Source organism: Corythoichthys intestinalis, chromosome 1 (assembly GCF_030265065.1).
Source record: "Corythoichthys intestinalis isolate RoL2023-P3 chromosome 1, ASM3026506v1, whole genome shotgun sequence".
Taxonomy (NCBI): Eukaryota; Metazoa; Chordata; class Actinopteri; order Syngnathiformes; family Syngnathidae; genus Corythoichthys; species Corythoichthys intestinalis.
In genome coordinates, this window is record NC_080395.1 from 70329896 (window position 1) to 70346688 (window position 16793).

General features: G+C 40.2%; 2 protein-coding genes across 6 annotated transcripts in view; both read left to right on the plus strand.

The window, feature by feature from the left end:
• The window catches only part of LOC130921047 (protein shortage in chiasmata 1 ortholog), a 57674-nt gene extending 48831 nt beyond the window's left edge, over nucleotides 1-8843 (plus strand). For all 5 annotated transcript variants that reach the window (XM_057844667.1, XM_057844690.1, XM_057844684.1 and 2 more), the window contains 5 exons: nucleotides 4474-4555; nucleotides 4622-4753; nucleotides 4821-4970; nucleotides 5045-5477; nucleotides 8715-8843. In XM_057844667.1, coding sequence (XP_057700650.1) covers nucleotides 4474-4555; nucleotides 4622-4753; nucleotides 4821-4970; nucleotides 5045-5477; nucleotides 8715-8749 — 832 coding nt within the window. In that variant the 3' untranslated portion in view covers nucleotides 8750-8843. The remainder of the gene's footprint in view (nucleotides 1-4473; nucleotides 4556-4621; nucleotides 4754-4820; nucleotides 4971-5044; nucleotides 5478-8714) is intronic.
• A 4857-nt stretch (nucleotides 8844-13700) lies between these two features.
• LOC130917089 (ras-related protein Rab-11A) overlaps nucleotides 13701-16793 on the plus strand; it is a 55184-nt gene continuing 52091 nt past the window's right edge. The window contains exons 1-2 of the mRNA XM_057838178.1: nucleotides 13701-13873; nucleotides 16098-16293. Coding sequence (XP_057694161.1) covers nucleotides 13834-13873; nucleotides 16098-16293 — 236 coding nt within the window. The 5' untranslated portion in view covers nucleotides 13701-13833. The remainder of the gene's footprint in view (nucleotides 13874-16097; nucleotides 16294-16793) is intronic.

Genomic DNA, 16793 nt, shown 5'->3' on the forward strand with positions numbered 1-16793 from the left:
ACTATTTTGCATTGTTCAGTTCTTTAGGAATAACAGAAAGTGAACATCCATCCATCCATCCATTTTTTGCCGCTTATCTGACATCGAATCATGACGGCAGTACGTTGAGCAGGGTTGCACAGGCTTTCCCAGCCACGTCGTTTAGCTCTTCTGGAAGGATTCTGATGTGTTCCCTAGCCAGTCGAGAAACTCTTTCCAGTGTGTCTTGGATCAATCCATATGCCTCCTCCTAGTAAAGGGGTCTGCAACCCTGCATTTAATACACCTGAATCAAATGATCAGCTCATCAGCAAGCTCTGCAGGAACCTGATACAGTGCCTTGCAAAAGTATTATACCCCCTTGAATCTTGCAACCTTTCGCCACATTTCAGGCTTCAAACATAAAGACATGAAATTTAATTTTTTTGTCAAGAATCAACAACAAGTGGGACACAATCGTGAAGTGGAACAACATTTATTCGATAATTTAAACTTTTTTAACAAATAAAAAACTGAAAAGTGGGGCGTGCAATATTATTCGGCCCCTTTACTTTCAGTGCAGCAAACTCACTCCAGAAGTTCAGTGAGGATCTCTGAATGATCCAATGTTGTCCTAAATGACCGATGATGATAAATAGAATCCACCTGTGTGTAATCAAGTCTCCGTATAAATGCACCTGCTCTGTGATAGTCTCAGGGTTCTGTTTAAAGTGCAGAGAGCATTATGAAAACCAAGGAACACACCAGGCAGGTCCGAGATACTGTTGTGGAGAAGTTTAAAGCCGGATTTGGATACAAAAAGATTTCCCAAGCTTTAAACATCTCAAGGAGCACTGTGCAAGCCATCATATTGAAATGGGAGGAGCATCAGACCACTGCAAATCTACCAAGACCCGGCCGTCCTTCCAAACTTTCTTCTCAAACAAGGAGAAAACTGATCAGAGATGCAGCCAAGAGGCCCATGATCACTCTGGATGAACTGCAGAGATCTACAGCTGAGGTGGGAGAGTCTGTCCATGGGACAACAATCAGTCGTACACTGCACAAATCTGGCCTTTATGGAAGAGTGGCAAGAAGAAAGCCATTTCTCAAAGATATCCATAAAAAGTCTCGTTTAAAGTTTGCCACAAGCCACCTGGGAGACACACCAAACATGTGGAAGAAGGTGCTCTGGTCAGATGAAACCAAAATTGAACTTTTTGGCCATAATGCAAAACGATATGTTTGGCGTAAAAGCAACACAGCTCATCACCCTGAACACACCATCCCCACTGTCAAACATGGTGGTGGCAGCATCATGGTTTGCGCCTGCTTTTCTTCAGCAGGGACAGGGAAGATGGTTAAAATTGACGGGAAGATGGATGCAGCCAAATACAGGAACATTCTGGAAGAAAACCTGTTGGTATCTGCACAAGACCTGAGACTGGGACGGAGATTTATCTTCCAACAGGACAATGATCCAAAACATAAAGCCAAATCTACAATGGAATGGTTCAAAAAATAAACGTATCCAGGTGTTAGAATGGCCAAGTCAAAGTCCAAACCTGAATCCAATCGAGAATCTGTGGAAAGAGCTGAAGACTGCTGTTCACAAACACTCTCCATCCAACCTCCCTGAGCTCGAGCTGTTTTGTAAGGAAGAATGGGCAAGAATGTCAGTCTCTCGATGTGCAAAACTGATAGAAACATACCCCAAGCGACTTGCAGCTGTAATTGGAGCAAAAGGTGGCGCTACAAAGTATTAACGCAAGGGGGCCGAATAATATTGCACGCCCCACTTTTCAGTTTTTTATTTGTTAAAAAAGTTTTAATTATCCAGTAAATTTTGTTCCACTTCACGATTGTGTCCCACTTGTTGTTGATTCTTGACAAAAAATTAAAATTTTATATCTTTATGTTTGAAGCCTGAAATGTGGCGAGAGGTTGCAAGGTTCAAGTGGGCCGAATACTTTTGCAAGGCACTGTAACAATCCTGATTATTTGATCCATGTGTGTTTAAGGAGGGAGACATGGTACAAGCTGGATAGCAGCTCTCGAGGACCAGGGTTGCAGACCCCTGTCCTAGTGGGATGTGCACCTGACCAGGCAGGGAGGCATCCAAAAGGCATCCTAACCAGATGCCCGAGCCACCTCATCTTTCTCTTCTTGACCTGACCCAGAAAGGGCATTCCACTTTTTTCCCCATCTGACGACCATGGTTACAGATTTGGAGGTGCTGATTCTCATCCCAACTGCTTCACACTCCACTGCGAACCATTCCAGTTAGAATTGAATATCATGGCCTGATGAGGCCACCAGAAAAAAAATCATCTGCAAAAAGCAGAGATGCAATACGGAGGCCACCAATCCAAACACCCTCAACACCTCGGCTGCACAACGATATCCTGTTCATGAAAGTGATGAGAATCTGTAATTTGGGGCAGCCTTTGCAGAATACAACCATCACCAGGAACGAACTTGACTTACAGCCATTCAACCAGACCAAACTCCAACACTGGTCGTATAGGCACCAAACCACCCTCATCAGGGGTTCAGGTGCCTCATACTCCCAGAGCACCCCTAAATGTCACTGATGGACACGGTTGAACACCTCCAATTCCACAAAACACATGTAGACTGGTTGGATGAACTCCCATGGGGCCCTCCAGAACCCTGCTGAGGGTATAGGACTGATTCATTGTTTCGCGGCCGGTACAAAAACCACACTGCTCCTCCTGGATCAGAGATTCGAATTCCTGACAGACCGTCCTCTCCAGTACCCCTGAATGTACCTTCCCAGAGAGGCTGAGGAGTGTGAGCCCCCTATAGGTGGAACACACGGTCTGGGGGACTACTACTCTGGTTCAGAGGCACTGGTCCAGATGTCCACGTGATGTTGCAGGGGTGGGTCAACCAAGACATCTCCACAACTTCCACAGCCTTTAGAAACTCCAGCCAGATCTCATCCCTCCCCTGGGCCATGTCACCGAGGAGTTTTTTAAACCACCTCAATCACTTCAACCCCAGAGTTAAAGTTAGGAGAGTCTGCCTCAGAGTCCATGGGCTCTGCTTCCTCATGGAATTGTGTGTTGGTGGAGTTGAGCAGGTCTTCAAAGTCTGGCTCACTGACTCACAATGTCCTAGTTCAAGGTCAGCAGTGCCCCATCCCCACTATACACTGTGCTGTTGGTCCGCTGCTTTCCCCTACTGAGATGCCGAATGATGGACTAAAATTACTTTAAAGCCATACGGAAGTCATTCTTCATGGCCTCGCCGAACTCCTCCAATGCCGGGTTTTGCCTCAGCGACTACTAGAGCCTCTTGGCCAGCCAGGACCCATCAGTTACCTCTAGAGTCCCACAGGCCTGATAGGATTCCTTCTTCAGCTTGACTGCCTCTCGTTCTTGTATTGCCGTTGTGACAGGCACCCAAACAGCTTACAACCGCAGCTCTGGTCAGCTGCCTGAGCAATGGGCTATGGAGGGGCTAGCGGTCCACTCAGACTCAGTGCCCGCCGTCTCACCCCGGAGATGAGTGATGCTCTGCCGGAAATGGGACTCCACCAAGCACTCCCAGCAGACTCTCACAGAATGTTTGGGGCTGCCAGACTGTATCGGTATCTTACCCCACCATCAGAGCCAATTCACCCCCATGTGATGATCAGTTGAGCGCGCCACCCCACTCCTCAGCTGGGTGTCCAAGACATGCGGCTGCAAGTTCATTGACACGACTACAAAGTCAATCAATTTACTGAGGTTTAGGGTGCACTGGTGCCAAGTGCACATATGGATACCCTGATGCTTGGTGTTTTAAATACAAGGTGTTAATTTTTGACAATCCCCGACGAGCACAGAAGTCCAATAATAGAACACCATTCAGTTGTGATCGAGTGGGGGCTTTACTCTGAATCACTCCCCTCTAGGTCATTGACTATGTGAGCATTTAAGTCCCCCAGCAGCAACAATGAAGTCCTCCAAAGGGACGCTTTCCAGCACCCCCTCCAGGTTCTCCAAAAAAAGTTGTTATTCTGAGCTGCTATTTGGTGCATAAGCTCTAACCATAGTAAGGAGCCGTCTCAACTCTGGAAAATGGAGGATGGCTACCCTCTCGTCAACCAGGTTGAACCCAAATATGCTGTAGTATTCACTTTTATTTATTCATGTATTCCACTTCATGAATAGGACCCTTTTTCACCAATCTGATATCATACAGTACATATGGTAGAAATCATTGATCATAGTCAAGTGCTGTTTGTTTCAGCAGAAACCTCATTGGTTAAATTGTCTTTGCTGAATTGGTTGGAATAAAAACCTGTACCCAGCACAGCCCTGAAGGACCTGTCTGGACACCCCTGGTTTAGGGGAAGGTTCTTATGCATTTTGCGCTCATCCTGAAATTTCACCCCAAAGTCCAATTTTCCCAACATTTGAATACTGAGTGTATCATAGCGTAGCAAATGTTAATCCAACATATGTTAAAAATTTGCTGAAGTCATACATGTCTCCCTTGGTGCAGGTTCTCCAGCAAAGCTTTTAGAAACCTGGCGGTAGTCTACTCATCACTGGTACTCTTGAAGATGGAAGACCTGGATGTCAAGGTACCAAGATCAGGAAGTAAAAAAGTAGTACAAAAGTAGATCGTTACTGCTGTGCTTGTATGGAAGGTGCTGATGGCATCCGAGGTATTAGAGGTGGCCATGTGGGTCAACCGGATCTGCTTCCTCAGCTTGATGTCCAGCGATTCCGATCCCGTCGATTACCTGGAGCGAGATTGGCTGGCTGTCACGTCGTCACAGGTAAGCTCTATGTAAACTCTTCAAGTTGGTCACGAGCTTATATCCCTCCTCCCTCTGTATCCGTCAGGAGGAGCAATGCTTGTCGAACTTCCCCTGCGTTAACCCTCTGGTGGCACAGCTCATGCTCAGAAGGGCGCCTTCTGTGCAATGGCTACTGGCTGCCACCCTTACGCAAATTGAGGAGATGTTGCCAGAAGTGCCGCGCAAGGTCATCAAGGTATTCTCGCAGTACAACTTATGTGTGATGTAACAGTGTAAGGTGTACAAATGTGGTTTTTTCCTCATTCTCAGCTATTTAGAAATGCTACTTCAACTTGTGAAGCTCAGACTGTCCAGTTGGGTCTAGACCCCGAAAGTGGAAAGATCAGCTTCAACCACAACCTGAAAAGGCCGGACCAAAGCTTGCATCTTCACAGATTTTCCACAGCTGATCAGTGGAATGACAGAACCAGTCAGGAGGTGGTGTTAACAGTTCGCACGGCTCGAGCTCCATCAGGGAGCAGTGGGGTCGAGAGGGGAAACAACGAGCGGTTGCCACAAGGTTTGGGCTGCTCAGACACTAACTTGAACAACCTGGGCCTGCCTTCACAAACCCCCCAGAAAGGAGGTTCGACAGATAAAGGCTCGGACACAGGACGTGGATTGTCAGCTGAATATAAGTCAAGATTCTTGCTGGGACAAGAGAGGAAGAGGAGTGACCAGTTGGCAGACTTGGCTGGAATAGGTGGGATATAGTAGTACATATCTTTGCATTTAGACAATCTGTAGGGAGATGGGTAATGATGTTGCTATAATATGATGGGTTTGTGGTTGTACTTTCATTTCTGTTGTACTGGTACATAATGTCCTCCTCCTGGTGGTGCCCATGCTCCAAAATCGAAGTACTACCTGCATAGTAATTTCAAAGTTTGGGATTTGTTGTGCTCAGACATGGACAGTGAGTACTCGAGTTATGAATGAGTTCCTGGCGATGTAACCCAAAATATTCGCGCAAGTCTGGTTTAACCGTTGAAGTTGAAATTTAAATCAAAATACTTGAAAAAAGTATTGTAATGGATCGGGTTGCATGTATTTTTCCGGCTGCAATGTTGATGAGGCGAGTCTTGTGTTGTAAATACTATCCCTAAACGCACAGCATGAATGACTGGTACGAGACGGGGAGGGGACCGCGAAGGCTTTTGTTTTGGTTTTGTTGGTGTGGGTTACGGCTTTGGCTACGGTTCCGTGCTTTCTGTTGCAAATAAACTGTTGAAAGGTCTAACAAAGTTGGCGTTGTCCCTGCAGGTGTTACAATACATTTAGAAATATAAAAATAACATGCTGTACTTGCCATTACTGCTGAGAGGTGGATGAAGAAGAAAGAGGGGAGGCTGTGGGAGGTTTTTCTGTGGAAGCATGTGCACCGACTGACTGTTGGTTACATTAAGGTCTGTGTCATCACAAAAAAATTTTTGGGCCCGATCAGGCTTTTTCGTACAACGGTTTAACTTGGTCTGAACGCAGCATACCTTCACCGATGTTTGCCAGTGTCCCTACTTTCTCCAATGTTTTTGTGACATTAAGCTTCGTTTCAATGGTCATTGCTTTTCGTTGGGCTGGATCACCTTTGCCAGCAAATCCAGCTTTCTTCTTTGGGGTCATAATGTGACAAAAGGAGGGTGAAAAAGGCAACGACATCCCCGGTGCACAAACAAGACATGTACTAGGCCCGTGTTTTTCAACCTGGGTACTACAGCAAACAAGTGTGCCGTCAGAGATCGTCACGTGCGCGGCGAAAAATGATCAAATATTGCTTTTTTTAAATTCAAATAACATTGTTAGGGTGGCCGCTGGCGGTATTTTGAAGGACACTCAGTGTAACAGCTGTCAAGTTTCCCTGCAATTTTTTTGTTCTGCCATTAAGCAGAGCTGTTGTCTTGCTAAAATTAATTGAATTTTTACATGATGCGCAATTTGTTATTTTTTGTGTGTATTATTTTTGTTTTCCTGTTGTCATTGTGGAATTCTTGGTAGTATATTGTTAATAATTTGGTTAGAGGTTCATTTAAGATGGTGAAATTCATAAGTTTAATTACAGTGAGCGCATGTCGAATCAGGTCGCTTCCTGTTTTCAACTAAGAAAGTAAAGTCTAATGCAGCAGCAGTGTAGCATAAGCAGCTTAACCTCTGCCATGTTGCTGAACGTAACCTACAAATAAGGTTAACAAGTCAAATCAATTTCCCTGTCTGTTCATTAGCAGGCCAGAGTGGTATGTACATTTTCGTTTGTATTTTATATTTTTGCAAATGTGCGTTTATTCAACTGTACAACACTTCGTATCACCAGTTCAACCATGTGTCTATGGTTAAAAGCAAGACTGCAGTAAACATCAGTACAACAAGAACTCTTGAGTCTCCGTTTGGGAACAAGCCAGCATATTTAGCCTTGTTAACAGCGCGTGGATGTCGTCGGGGGGAGTTGCAGTTGGAAGGAAGGAGTAGGTGCAGGCAAGCGAGTTAATACTCATGTCTCATTCAAGAACTGCTCGACTTTTTAACCATCAGCCACCTTGCTGTACATGACAATGTGTTGGAATAAAACGCAGGGGGAGGATTGACGTTCATATGGCTAAAATGGATACTTTCATGTAAATCGGTCAATTGACGAGTCTAATCAAATGATGTACAGTAGGACGTGCTGGGGTCCACATTGTCGCGGACAGCAAGGTGGCTGATGGCTATAATTCTGAGCAGAGAACCTTCCTTGTGCATGGATAAGTTTTTAAAATGGACAACTTTGAAATCCAAACTGACCCCTGGACAAGATTCTGGCTCAGATGAAGGCCTTAGTATGAGTCGTGGTAAAAAGAAAGTGAAGACGGAGAGCTCAAAGGCAAAGCAATACAGTGAAAGCTATATTTCGTTCAGATTTACTTTCACCGGCGATGAGACAAAACCTACTCCATTGTGTTTCACGTTCCATCAAACACTACACTGAATAAGTATAAATATTGAGAAATTATAATTAAATATACTTTACAGAAATTCATTTTGGAACATTTCTAGATTGTGGTGTGTCGCAAAAAAATTTTCCAATGTAAAAACGTGCCTTGACTCAGAAAAGGTTGAAAAACACTGCACTAGGCACTAGTTGGGGACCAAATGCCACATGAAGCACAGGTGTCGTGAAGTTGAAACGTCTTCGCTCGAATGCATCGTAACACAAGGACTCCCTGTACTGTACTTTATGGTGCAAATTCTCTTATTTTGCAAACAGTTTTTGGATTATTTTGCCTTCCAGGTTAAATAAACTGGTTCTGTCCTGCCCACAGCAGTTTAAGACAGAGTTTCAACAATGAAAATTGTAAACATTAACGCACTAATAAAACCCCGACTGTAAGGTTTTTACAGAAATGCGTGGTAGTCAGGAACAATAAAGGTGTTAACTCTTTGAGCCTAGTGCGCTTGTGCCCCACTGTTTATCAAGCGCCAAAAGAAAAATGTCAATGTCCTGGAATTAATTTGTAACAATAGACATTAGGGGGTGTTCAGAAGTTCAAGCTGATAAACAATGTTTTACACATCCAGGTTTCACGATAAAATTAAATTAAAATTCAATTTCTATTTTGTGGAAACACAAATCCAGGTAAGGCAGTTGATTGCAGGGAACAAAGATCTTGTCCTGGCCAATCAGTACATTAATATGTGAACACCTGACACTTTCCCCCCGTGAATACGTAAATGGATAATTTTGAGCAAAAAAAGCGTGTTTTAGATTGTTAGCGTTAGTGTTGTCTTTTTTATGTCAAACTATCCTCATACTGTATATCAAGATGGACGTGGTGGTGTCACCGATGTGGGCGTTAGGGCAATATCACTCCATTATTTCTCTTGTTTTCCAGATCAGACACCGGTGGTCAGATGTGAAATATCAACATTTACTCACACATTATAAAAGTATGTGTGCTTGTGTGCTTCTCAGCGGTGAGCCCTCTGAAGAAAAGCAGGATGAGCTAGGAGGAGATGATGAAATGATATCGTAGATCCAGTCCAGCATGAATACTGCAGTTGTTGTGGGGTTTGTCTTTCAACACCTTACTGATGTTTGAAATGTTTGGAGCTATTGTTTTGTCTCAGTAAATTATTCAAAATACAAAGAATGATGTGATTATTGTTTGATCTATTGCTAGTCTATGAATTTTTGAGTTTTTATATGACGTTGTGTAATATTTGACATGTTTGTAACACATGGGGCAGTGTGGCTCATTTGAAGAGTACTTGCTCCCCAACACAGAGGTTGTGGGTCCGATTTCCTGCTCTGGTGACCTTGTCTTAGTATCCTTGAGCAAGATACTGAACCCCAACTTTTTCCTGATGCTGCGTCACCAGTAGATAAGTGAGGAGATTGATTGATTGATTGATTGATTGATTGATTGATTGATTGATTCATTCATTGATTGATTGATTGACCGACAGACAGATTTGCAGTTTAAAGGTACACTCGGTATAATGAATATAACTTTTTTTTTTATAACTTTGGATGCAATTTAACAAGGTTTACACAACAATTGTTGTTGAAAGTGCCCAGATTTTAATTTTTAAGCCAATTTAGGCCATGTCTACACCAGCAGGTTTTTTATTTTTTATTTTTTTTAAACCAAGGATCCTGCCCTCATATGCGCGGGAAAAAAATGATTACACTATGATGTGATACTGATTTACACTATCACATTTGTAGAAAAAAAAAAGCATCCACAGCCAACAACAATTCATTCATTTTTAAGTACATTCATAGCAATGCGTGAAAAATAATTTACGTAATCTCGTCCTCCGCATGTGTTCTTCAATATGGATCAATGTAAGAGTTTGTAAGTAAATGGTAGAAAAACCACCCGTCTACATAATTACATCAAAACCCACTACGAAGGTTTTAAAAAATATATATTTTATAAAGTTAGATATACATATACAACAGAATTGGTACAATAACCCATTACACAACCATATTAAGCCAAAGAAATACAAAAAAAATAAAATCATTGAATTCCAGCAAGAGGAAAAAAAAGACAGAAATGAAGCATTATTTGTCCAAAGAGCATGAGTGCCCTCTAGTGGAGAAAATATGTCCTAATTTGAATAGTGAATAATTCCTTCATAGTACTATTATGAGATTAAAAAGGATCATATCTCTGTATTTCCGTGGTCAGTTTGTCCCAAATAAAAACTGGGAGAGAGGTTTAAATCCGTGCTTTCGAGTCATGTTGAGGGCAGCACTCTATGTCAAATACTTCATTTTTTACGGTGCTTTGAAGACGCTACGTGATTAAAAAGGCTGGCGTGATCATAAAACGGCAAGCTTCCGTCAGATTGGTGTAATGGAGTCATGTGATTATTGTTGCGACGTCTCATCGGTGAAATTGGTTGAGCTGCTCTTGGCATTGCTGGCAAAAAAAATACATCTAATATGTAGAATAAAGAGGAAAAATGTAAACACTCTTGTGTAGCCCAATGTAACGGAGTAAAAGTAGCGTTTTTTTCTTCACAAATCTACTCAAGTAAAAGCTTAGTAAATCTACTCTTAGAAGTACATGTTTCTCAAATAGTTACTCAAGTAAATGCAACGGAGTACATGTAACGCATTATGACCCACTTCTAGTTGACTCCAAATGTAAACATTGGTCTTATGTGTGACGACAGAACAAAGTTTGTCGCAAACAGTGACATTTGCACAGCTAAATCTTTGGTTATCGGCGTCCATATGAACGAGGAATTTGCATATCTTCACTATGGTTGGAGTTATTAAGAACCCTGGTTTTCGATGCCCAAAATGTCCGCATGCGTGTGGATGATAGGCCACACCGTAGAAAAAGTTATTTTTGCAAAATACAGTACCCTTAGAAACTCTCAGGTTAAACTCAGAACAACAGAAGGAAAATTAAAAAAAGCCTACCATGGATGTGAAAACAACAAGATTGCTGATTCGCTCATTTCGCTGTCAATCAAAAAGGGATTCAGCCTCAGACAGATCATCCAATCTTCATGCAGAGAAGCAGAGCGTTCGGGCCAGCCGAGCCCCACCCACAGAACATAGACCCTGAGATGCAAAGAATCCAATGGACAGGATCAACCCAGCCTTTAGCCAATGGCTGAAGTGGAACAATGCGCTCTCAACTCTAGAGACTCACAGCAGCCTAGCGTCCACACTGTATAAAGGACTGTGAAGCTACGCGAACTAGTGATAAGAAGCTAATTCTGAACAAAAGTTGAGCGCGTTGTAATACATATAATATTGATCCTTTGCTACTTCGCACTTCAAACTTCAAGCCCTCAGTCCATCTTGGATTTTTTTAAAATAATAAAACATATATATATAGATGAGCTGTCCCGAGCCAATTGCGTAGTCTCACCCTCGCTCAAGCCCTCCCTCCCTCCCTGCTCTTTGTTCGTCATTTCGTGCACTGGAGTTGCTTATTAAAGTTAATGATGTTGACAAATGTTTGGATTTGATCTTGCCAGAACCGTGGACTTCAAAGGGTGGCATGCGTCAATCATCCTTTAACTTGTTTAACAGTTGCTGTGGCAACTCATTGTGTGTAAGTCAGAAGTTTGAGTGGACAATGAAGCATTAAATAAAGCCAAACATTTTTCTATTTCAGTACTATATTCTTGTTTAAAAATAATTTGGTGGGACAGTAACATGTTGAAAATGTATCATAATTATTACATTTGGATTGCTTAAAAAACATTATTCAAATATATATATACAATTAAATTTTTTTATTATACTTTGGGGGGAAAATGTGAATAAAGATGTCTTATATATATCTCTCTTTCCAATGCTAAATTTGAATAAATACATTGAACACCCCCCCCCCCCCCCAAAAAAAAAAAAAAAAATTGGGGGGGTGCACGACTTCGCAGTTTTTTACTTAACGCAGCGGGTTCTGGTCCCCATTAACTGCGAAAAATGAGGGATCACTGTATAGTCAACAGCGTAGACATCACAGTATACATTTATTCACTTATTTTTTGACTTTTTGGTGGAAGCTAAGCTTCCTTTGCAGTCTTAGAGCAATCACCATTTTCTACTTAAATAAAACATTCGCTTGACGGCAGCACATTCATACATACTGATGATACGGTGCATGGTCTTCATCATCATCAAGTGTTGGGAGAAAACACACAGGAGATGGTTGGGGGGGGTGCTTAAAATTCATCAGATGAGGACGGCGACTCTTGGTAACTAACTTTATTAAGTTTACATATCAGTCGCTAACACTCCAAAAAAAATCTGAGTACAATTTGAGGGCCATATTGTATTTATTTCAAACTGTTGTTTTATTTATTATTTATGTTTGTATTATTTATAAGTTTTTTCCCCACGTACTTTACGTTTTTAACCTACTCTGATGCTGCTCCCGAAAGCTGTTGATCTCGACATCTCTGTGCACAGCATGCAGATTGTATTTATTTGGATCATGGAATCTCCCACTTGGGGAAAAAAATACAAATAAATATATGCTGTATATATATATATATATATATATATATATATATGTATGTGTGTGTATATATATATATATATATATATATATATATATATATATATATATATATATATATATATATATATATATATATATACATACATACATACAGTATATATATACAGTATATATATACAGTATATATCCTGTATATACATAATATAATAAAAATATATACGGAAACAAAACACTGGCCTGCATACTATAATCCATGACTGGACTAATGTTAGTTACTTTATATTATAAAGTATTATTGGGTATATACATATAGTAAGTAGTACAGTATACTATGAAATTAATACTATATATTTCATTTTTGTTACTATGACTACGTGCCTTTCATTCAAAAATAATTGTGGTAATAGTTCATTGTGCCCTCTGCTTTATCTATTTTCAGGTTAAAACAAACAAAAGTTGAACAGTTCTTCCCCTCCCCAAAAAATGCACACCAGAAACAGCATCTGAACTCACACAAAGTATTCTGAAAATGATTGTCCGGGACATGAGGCCCATTGCAATTCATTTTAACATTTAGAGCAATATAGACATACCACAAAAAGATTAAGAACTGTTTTGACTCCTGTTAAAAAGGTGAAGTCACAGTGTTTCCGTTTACATTTCTTTTGCACTAGTTAATGCCAGCAGCATTTGACCTCATTGTTTGCGATTTATTATTGATATTTATGTTATTTATTTATACGTTAATAAGAATTTAGGTGTTCCAACATGTTTTTGTGAATTAATAAGCTTAAAAAAAAAATTCATTATTAAATTAGTAAAAAAAAAAAAAAAAAATTATTAGATTAGTCGATTAATCATAAAAATAGTCGGCTGACTAATCGGGAGGAAATTAGTCTTTTGGGACAGCCCTAGATACGAGTCATACACACATGCTTTTCATGGAAAATACTTAAATTATTTTTGTTCTGATGGTAATAATGTTGAGCTGTGGCTGTGGGTTCAGGCTCACCTCAAGGACGGCATTTATTTTAATTTTATTTCGAATATTTTAGTTATGTTTTCTTATTTTTTTCCAATTTATTTTAAGTTAACATTATACTTATTCTCAAATTTGGTAATATCTTTTGAAAAATAAAAATCCTGTTCAATGGAAAAAAAGTTTTATTTATTTATGAATTTATTTATTTTTGTTTAAACTCAGTTATCTCAAAGGTAACACATTTTAGAGCTGTAATTGCAATACCGTTAAACCGTAATACTTTGGCCTAAGGTTATCATACCGTCAGAAATCATACCGGCACATACCTATCAGCAGTGCTTTTTAAATAATGTATTGTCATTGTCATTCCGATTTTTTTTTTAAACTGAGGTACTGCACACAAGGAAATGACTCTTGTACTTTGTATTATTGGCCGCTAAAAGCGTAACTCGGTAGAATGTGTGCCGCGTACATGCAATTTTCCTAGTAGAAGAAGAAATTACGGAAGTACGGCTTCTAAACAGTATACCTTTTTGGGAGAATAAAAGATAGTAGATCGTTTCTCGTGATTGAAACGAGCTCAATCTTGGACTCGCGATTATTTTTCTAAAGCAATGGGCACCAGAGATGACGAATACGATTATTTGTTCAAAGGTAAAATTACTTTTTTTTTTTGCGTGTCCTGCTTTCTGTTAGCTGTCAAGCTAAACTTAGCTGCCCGCCATACCTTTGTGCTCTAGATTGCTTTCCGCTAGTGTTTGCTAACAAATGTCAAGTAGTTTGATTAAACCACACGGCACGAAAGCGTTAACCCCTCAATACAGGTCTTGGGTTTTAAGCTTGAAAGTAAGTGTGATCTTAAAATGCTGGGCCTGCTCGTCGTGCAGGGTGCGGACTAGCGGACACGCCTAACACTAACCGTTATTACATTATCTTCATGGCTTGGTCAGCCACCAGCAGAAAAAACAGCCAGTCCACAAGCTGTAGCCTATCAAAGATATACATTTTTAGAGACATATTTTGAACTAAATGCATTGTACAGTATCGTGCCAAGTTCATGAACAAATACATTGAACAGTTTTCCATGACATTTTGTTTTAATGAGGTCATCAAACGTCAACAGGAAGCCATTTGTTCATTTTCGGCCTTCATATTCAATGACTTCAATCATTAACTAAATAATTTACAGGTAGTAATTAAACTGTATTCAGCATCTGTGTTTTTTTTCTTTCTGTATTCAAAGGAGGCGAAAACACGTTTTCCGCCGTGTTGCGAAACTTTCATGGAAAATCTTCGTTTACTAATATGCATATTTATATTCGTGGCATGTAAATAACTAAACCCTGATCACCCGTTTAAAAAATAACAGATCTTCCAAGTAAATCTTAATAAAGTCTTCCAAATCCTGTATATCTTCCACTGAAAAAATCACGGCCCACGCACAGTGACACCAGCCTAAACGATCTAATTCAATTTTTAGTCCCTAGCCAGTTTTGAAGAAAGCTTTTTACTTATTTTGTTTGATTTTCATTAACCATCAATAACCATATATGTATTTATAGAGACTATATCTTTAGTATTTAGTGCTGTAGCGAATTCGGAAAACTTAATTGACCGAGAGGTGGGTAGAGTAGCCCAAAAAAAGTATCAAGGAAGAGTAGCATTGCTTTCAAATATTATTCAAGCAAAAATAGTCATCCAAAAATTTACTCAAGTACAAGTAAAAAAGTATTCGTTCAAGAATGTGATACAGTATTTCTAACCACTTTTGGAGTTGGTTTTATTTCGTTTTCCTCCCTTTTTGCACATTCGAGTTATCAAATTTGGACTGAAATCTAATTTCCTGGTGGAAAAAACAAACAAAAAATACTGTCACCCGTCCAAAGAGCATGAGCGTCCTTTGATGGAGAAAAAAACCTTGTTACCTTTGGTATAATGGAGCATGTGGTCATTGCAACGTCTCATTGGTGAAAGTGAGACAACCTCTGTCGGCATCTCTGGCAAAAATAAAGTCAATATAGTTTGTAGAATTAAGAGGGGGGAAAAAACGACTCTAGTGTAGCCCAAAGTAGCCGCGTAAGAGTAGTATTTCTTCACATATCTACTCAAGTAAAAGTAGAAAAGTATTGTGTTGTAAAACTCCTCTAAGAAGTACATTTTTCTCAAAAGGTTACTCAAGTTAATGTAACGGAGTAAATTAACGCGTTACTACCCACTTCTGCTTATTCCTATAATTCAATTATTGTTAGTTCATATGCCGCTACAAGAGAGGCAAAACAGAAAAAGAGCTAAGTCAGCTTGTACGCCACTGTTTTTTTTTTCTTCCAACCATTAGATATCTTTTATTAAAAAATTCAAAGACCATATTACAACACCACAATACAAGGAAAAGATTAATATAATAAAATGTGTACTACAATTATACCGCATTGGGTCTCCCAGCGATCCACTTTTAAAAGGCACCTATACCAGTGCTTTCAGAATGCTGACAAGCAGCGTGTAGAACTGTGCAAAATGTAAGTCAGACTCAGGACCAAAGCAACCACATTTTTAGAACCATACAACTGACTAATAAAATTAAACACCAACATCCTTAAAACAGACTGGAGAGTATTATTTCTCTGTTGGTTAAAATAAGGCAAAATCTTTGACAGAGCTTTTAAATTATGCTACATTACAGTCAAGATGTACCTATTAGTGTGGTAAATACAGTTAAGTATATCAGAATGATTCTTATGGGCCGAGACACATTTGTCTCTTATTGAAAGCTACTCTAGTGTTACAATCAAGAAACATCTAGGAGATAATGCACAAGTAGAGAGTACAACTATTCTTCCCTCCACAGTTATGCATTAATCCTATTTTTTCTCAATTATAGTGGTCCTCATTGGTGACTCAGGCGTTGGAAAGAGTAACTTGCTATCACGTTTCACTCGCAATGAGTTCAACCTGGAAAGTAAGAGCACCATTGGAGTTGAATTCGCCACGCGCAGCATACAGGTTGATGGCAAAACTGTGAAGGCCCAGATCTGGGATACGGCTGGCCAGGAGCGCTACCGGGCCATCACTTCAGCGTGAGTACTTGACGATTTGATCAAAACATCATGGTAAATTTAAGCAAGATTTCTAGCCATAGCTTATTATTGATGGTTATTTTGATCATTTGTGTCAGGCAAGTGTGAAATGCTGCTCTGACACAGCTATTTCTCTTTTCTATTCATAAGTTTTGCTCGGCTCACACTTAAGACTTTCACAGTCTCAGACTAAAGCCTGGAAGAAAGGAGGAGTCTTTTGAGTCTTTGTGGGGTCTTTTTGGAGTCATAGCACGTTCCCTGCCGAGCGCTCAATCGTTAGGTGTGAGATGGTAGTCTATGCCGTCTTTGGACGGTCTTTTCCCTGCCCTGAATACCAAACTTATTCGATATCATCACAAGTCTTTCAGTCTTTGCGTGAGATCACACAGCCAACAACCAATAGATGAGCTCGAAAAAAACAGGAAACGGTAATGCTCACCGAGCGCAAACACTTCAAAAGATAAAACTCTCTCTGAGTTGTTTTGACTTATTAGGGCCCG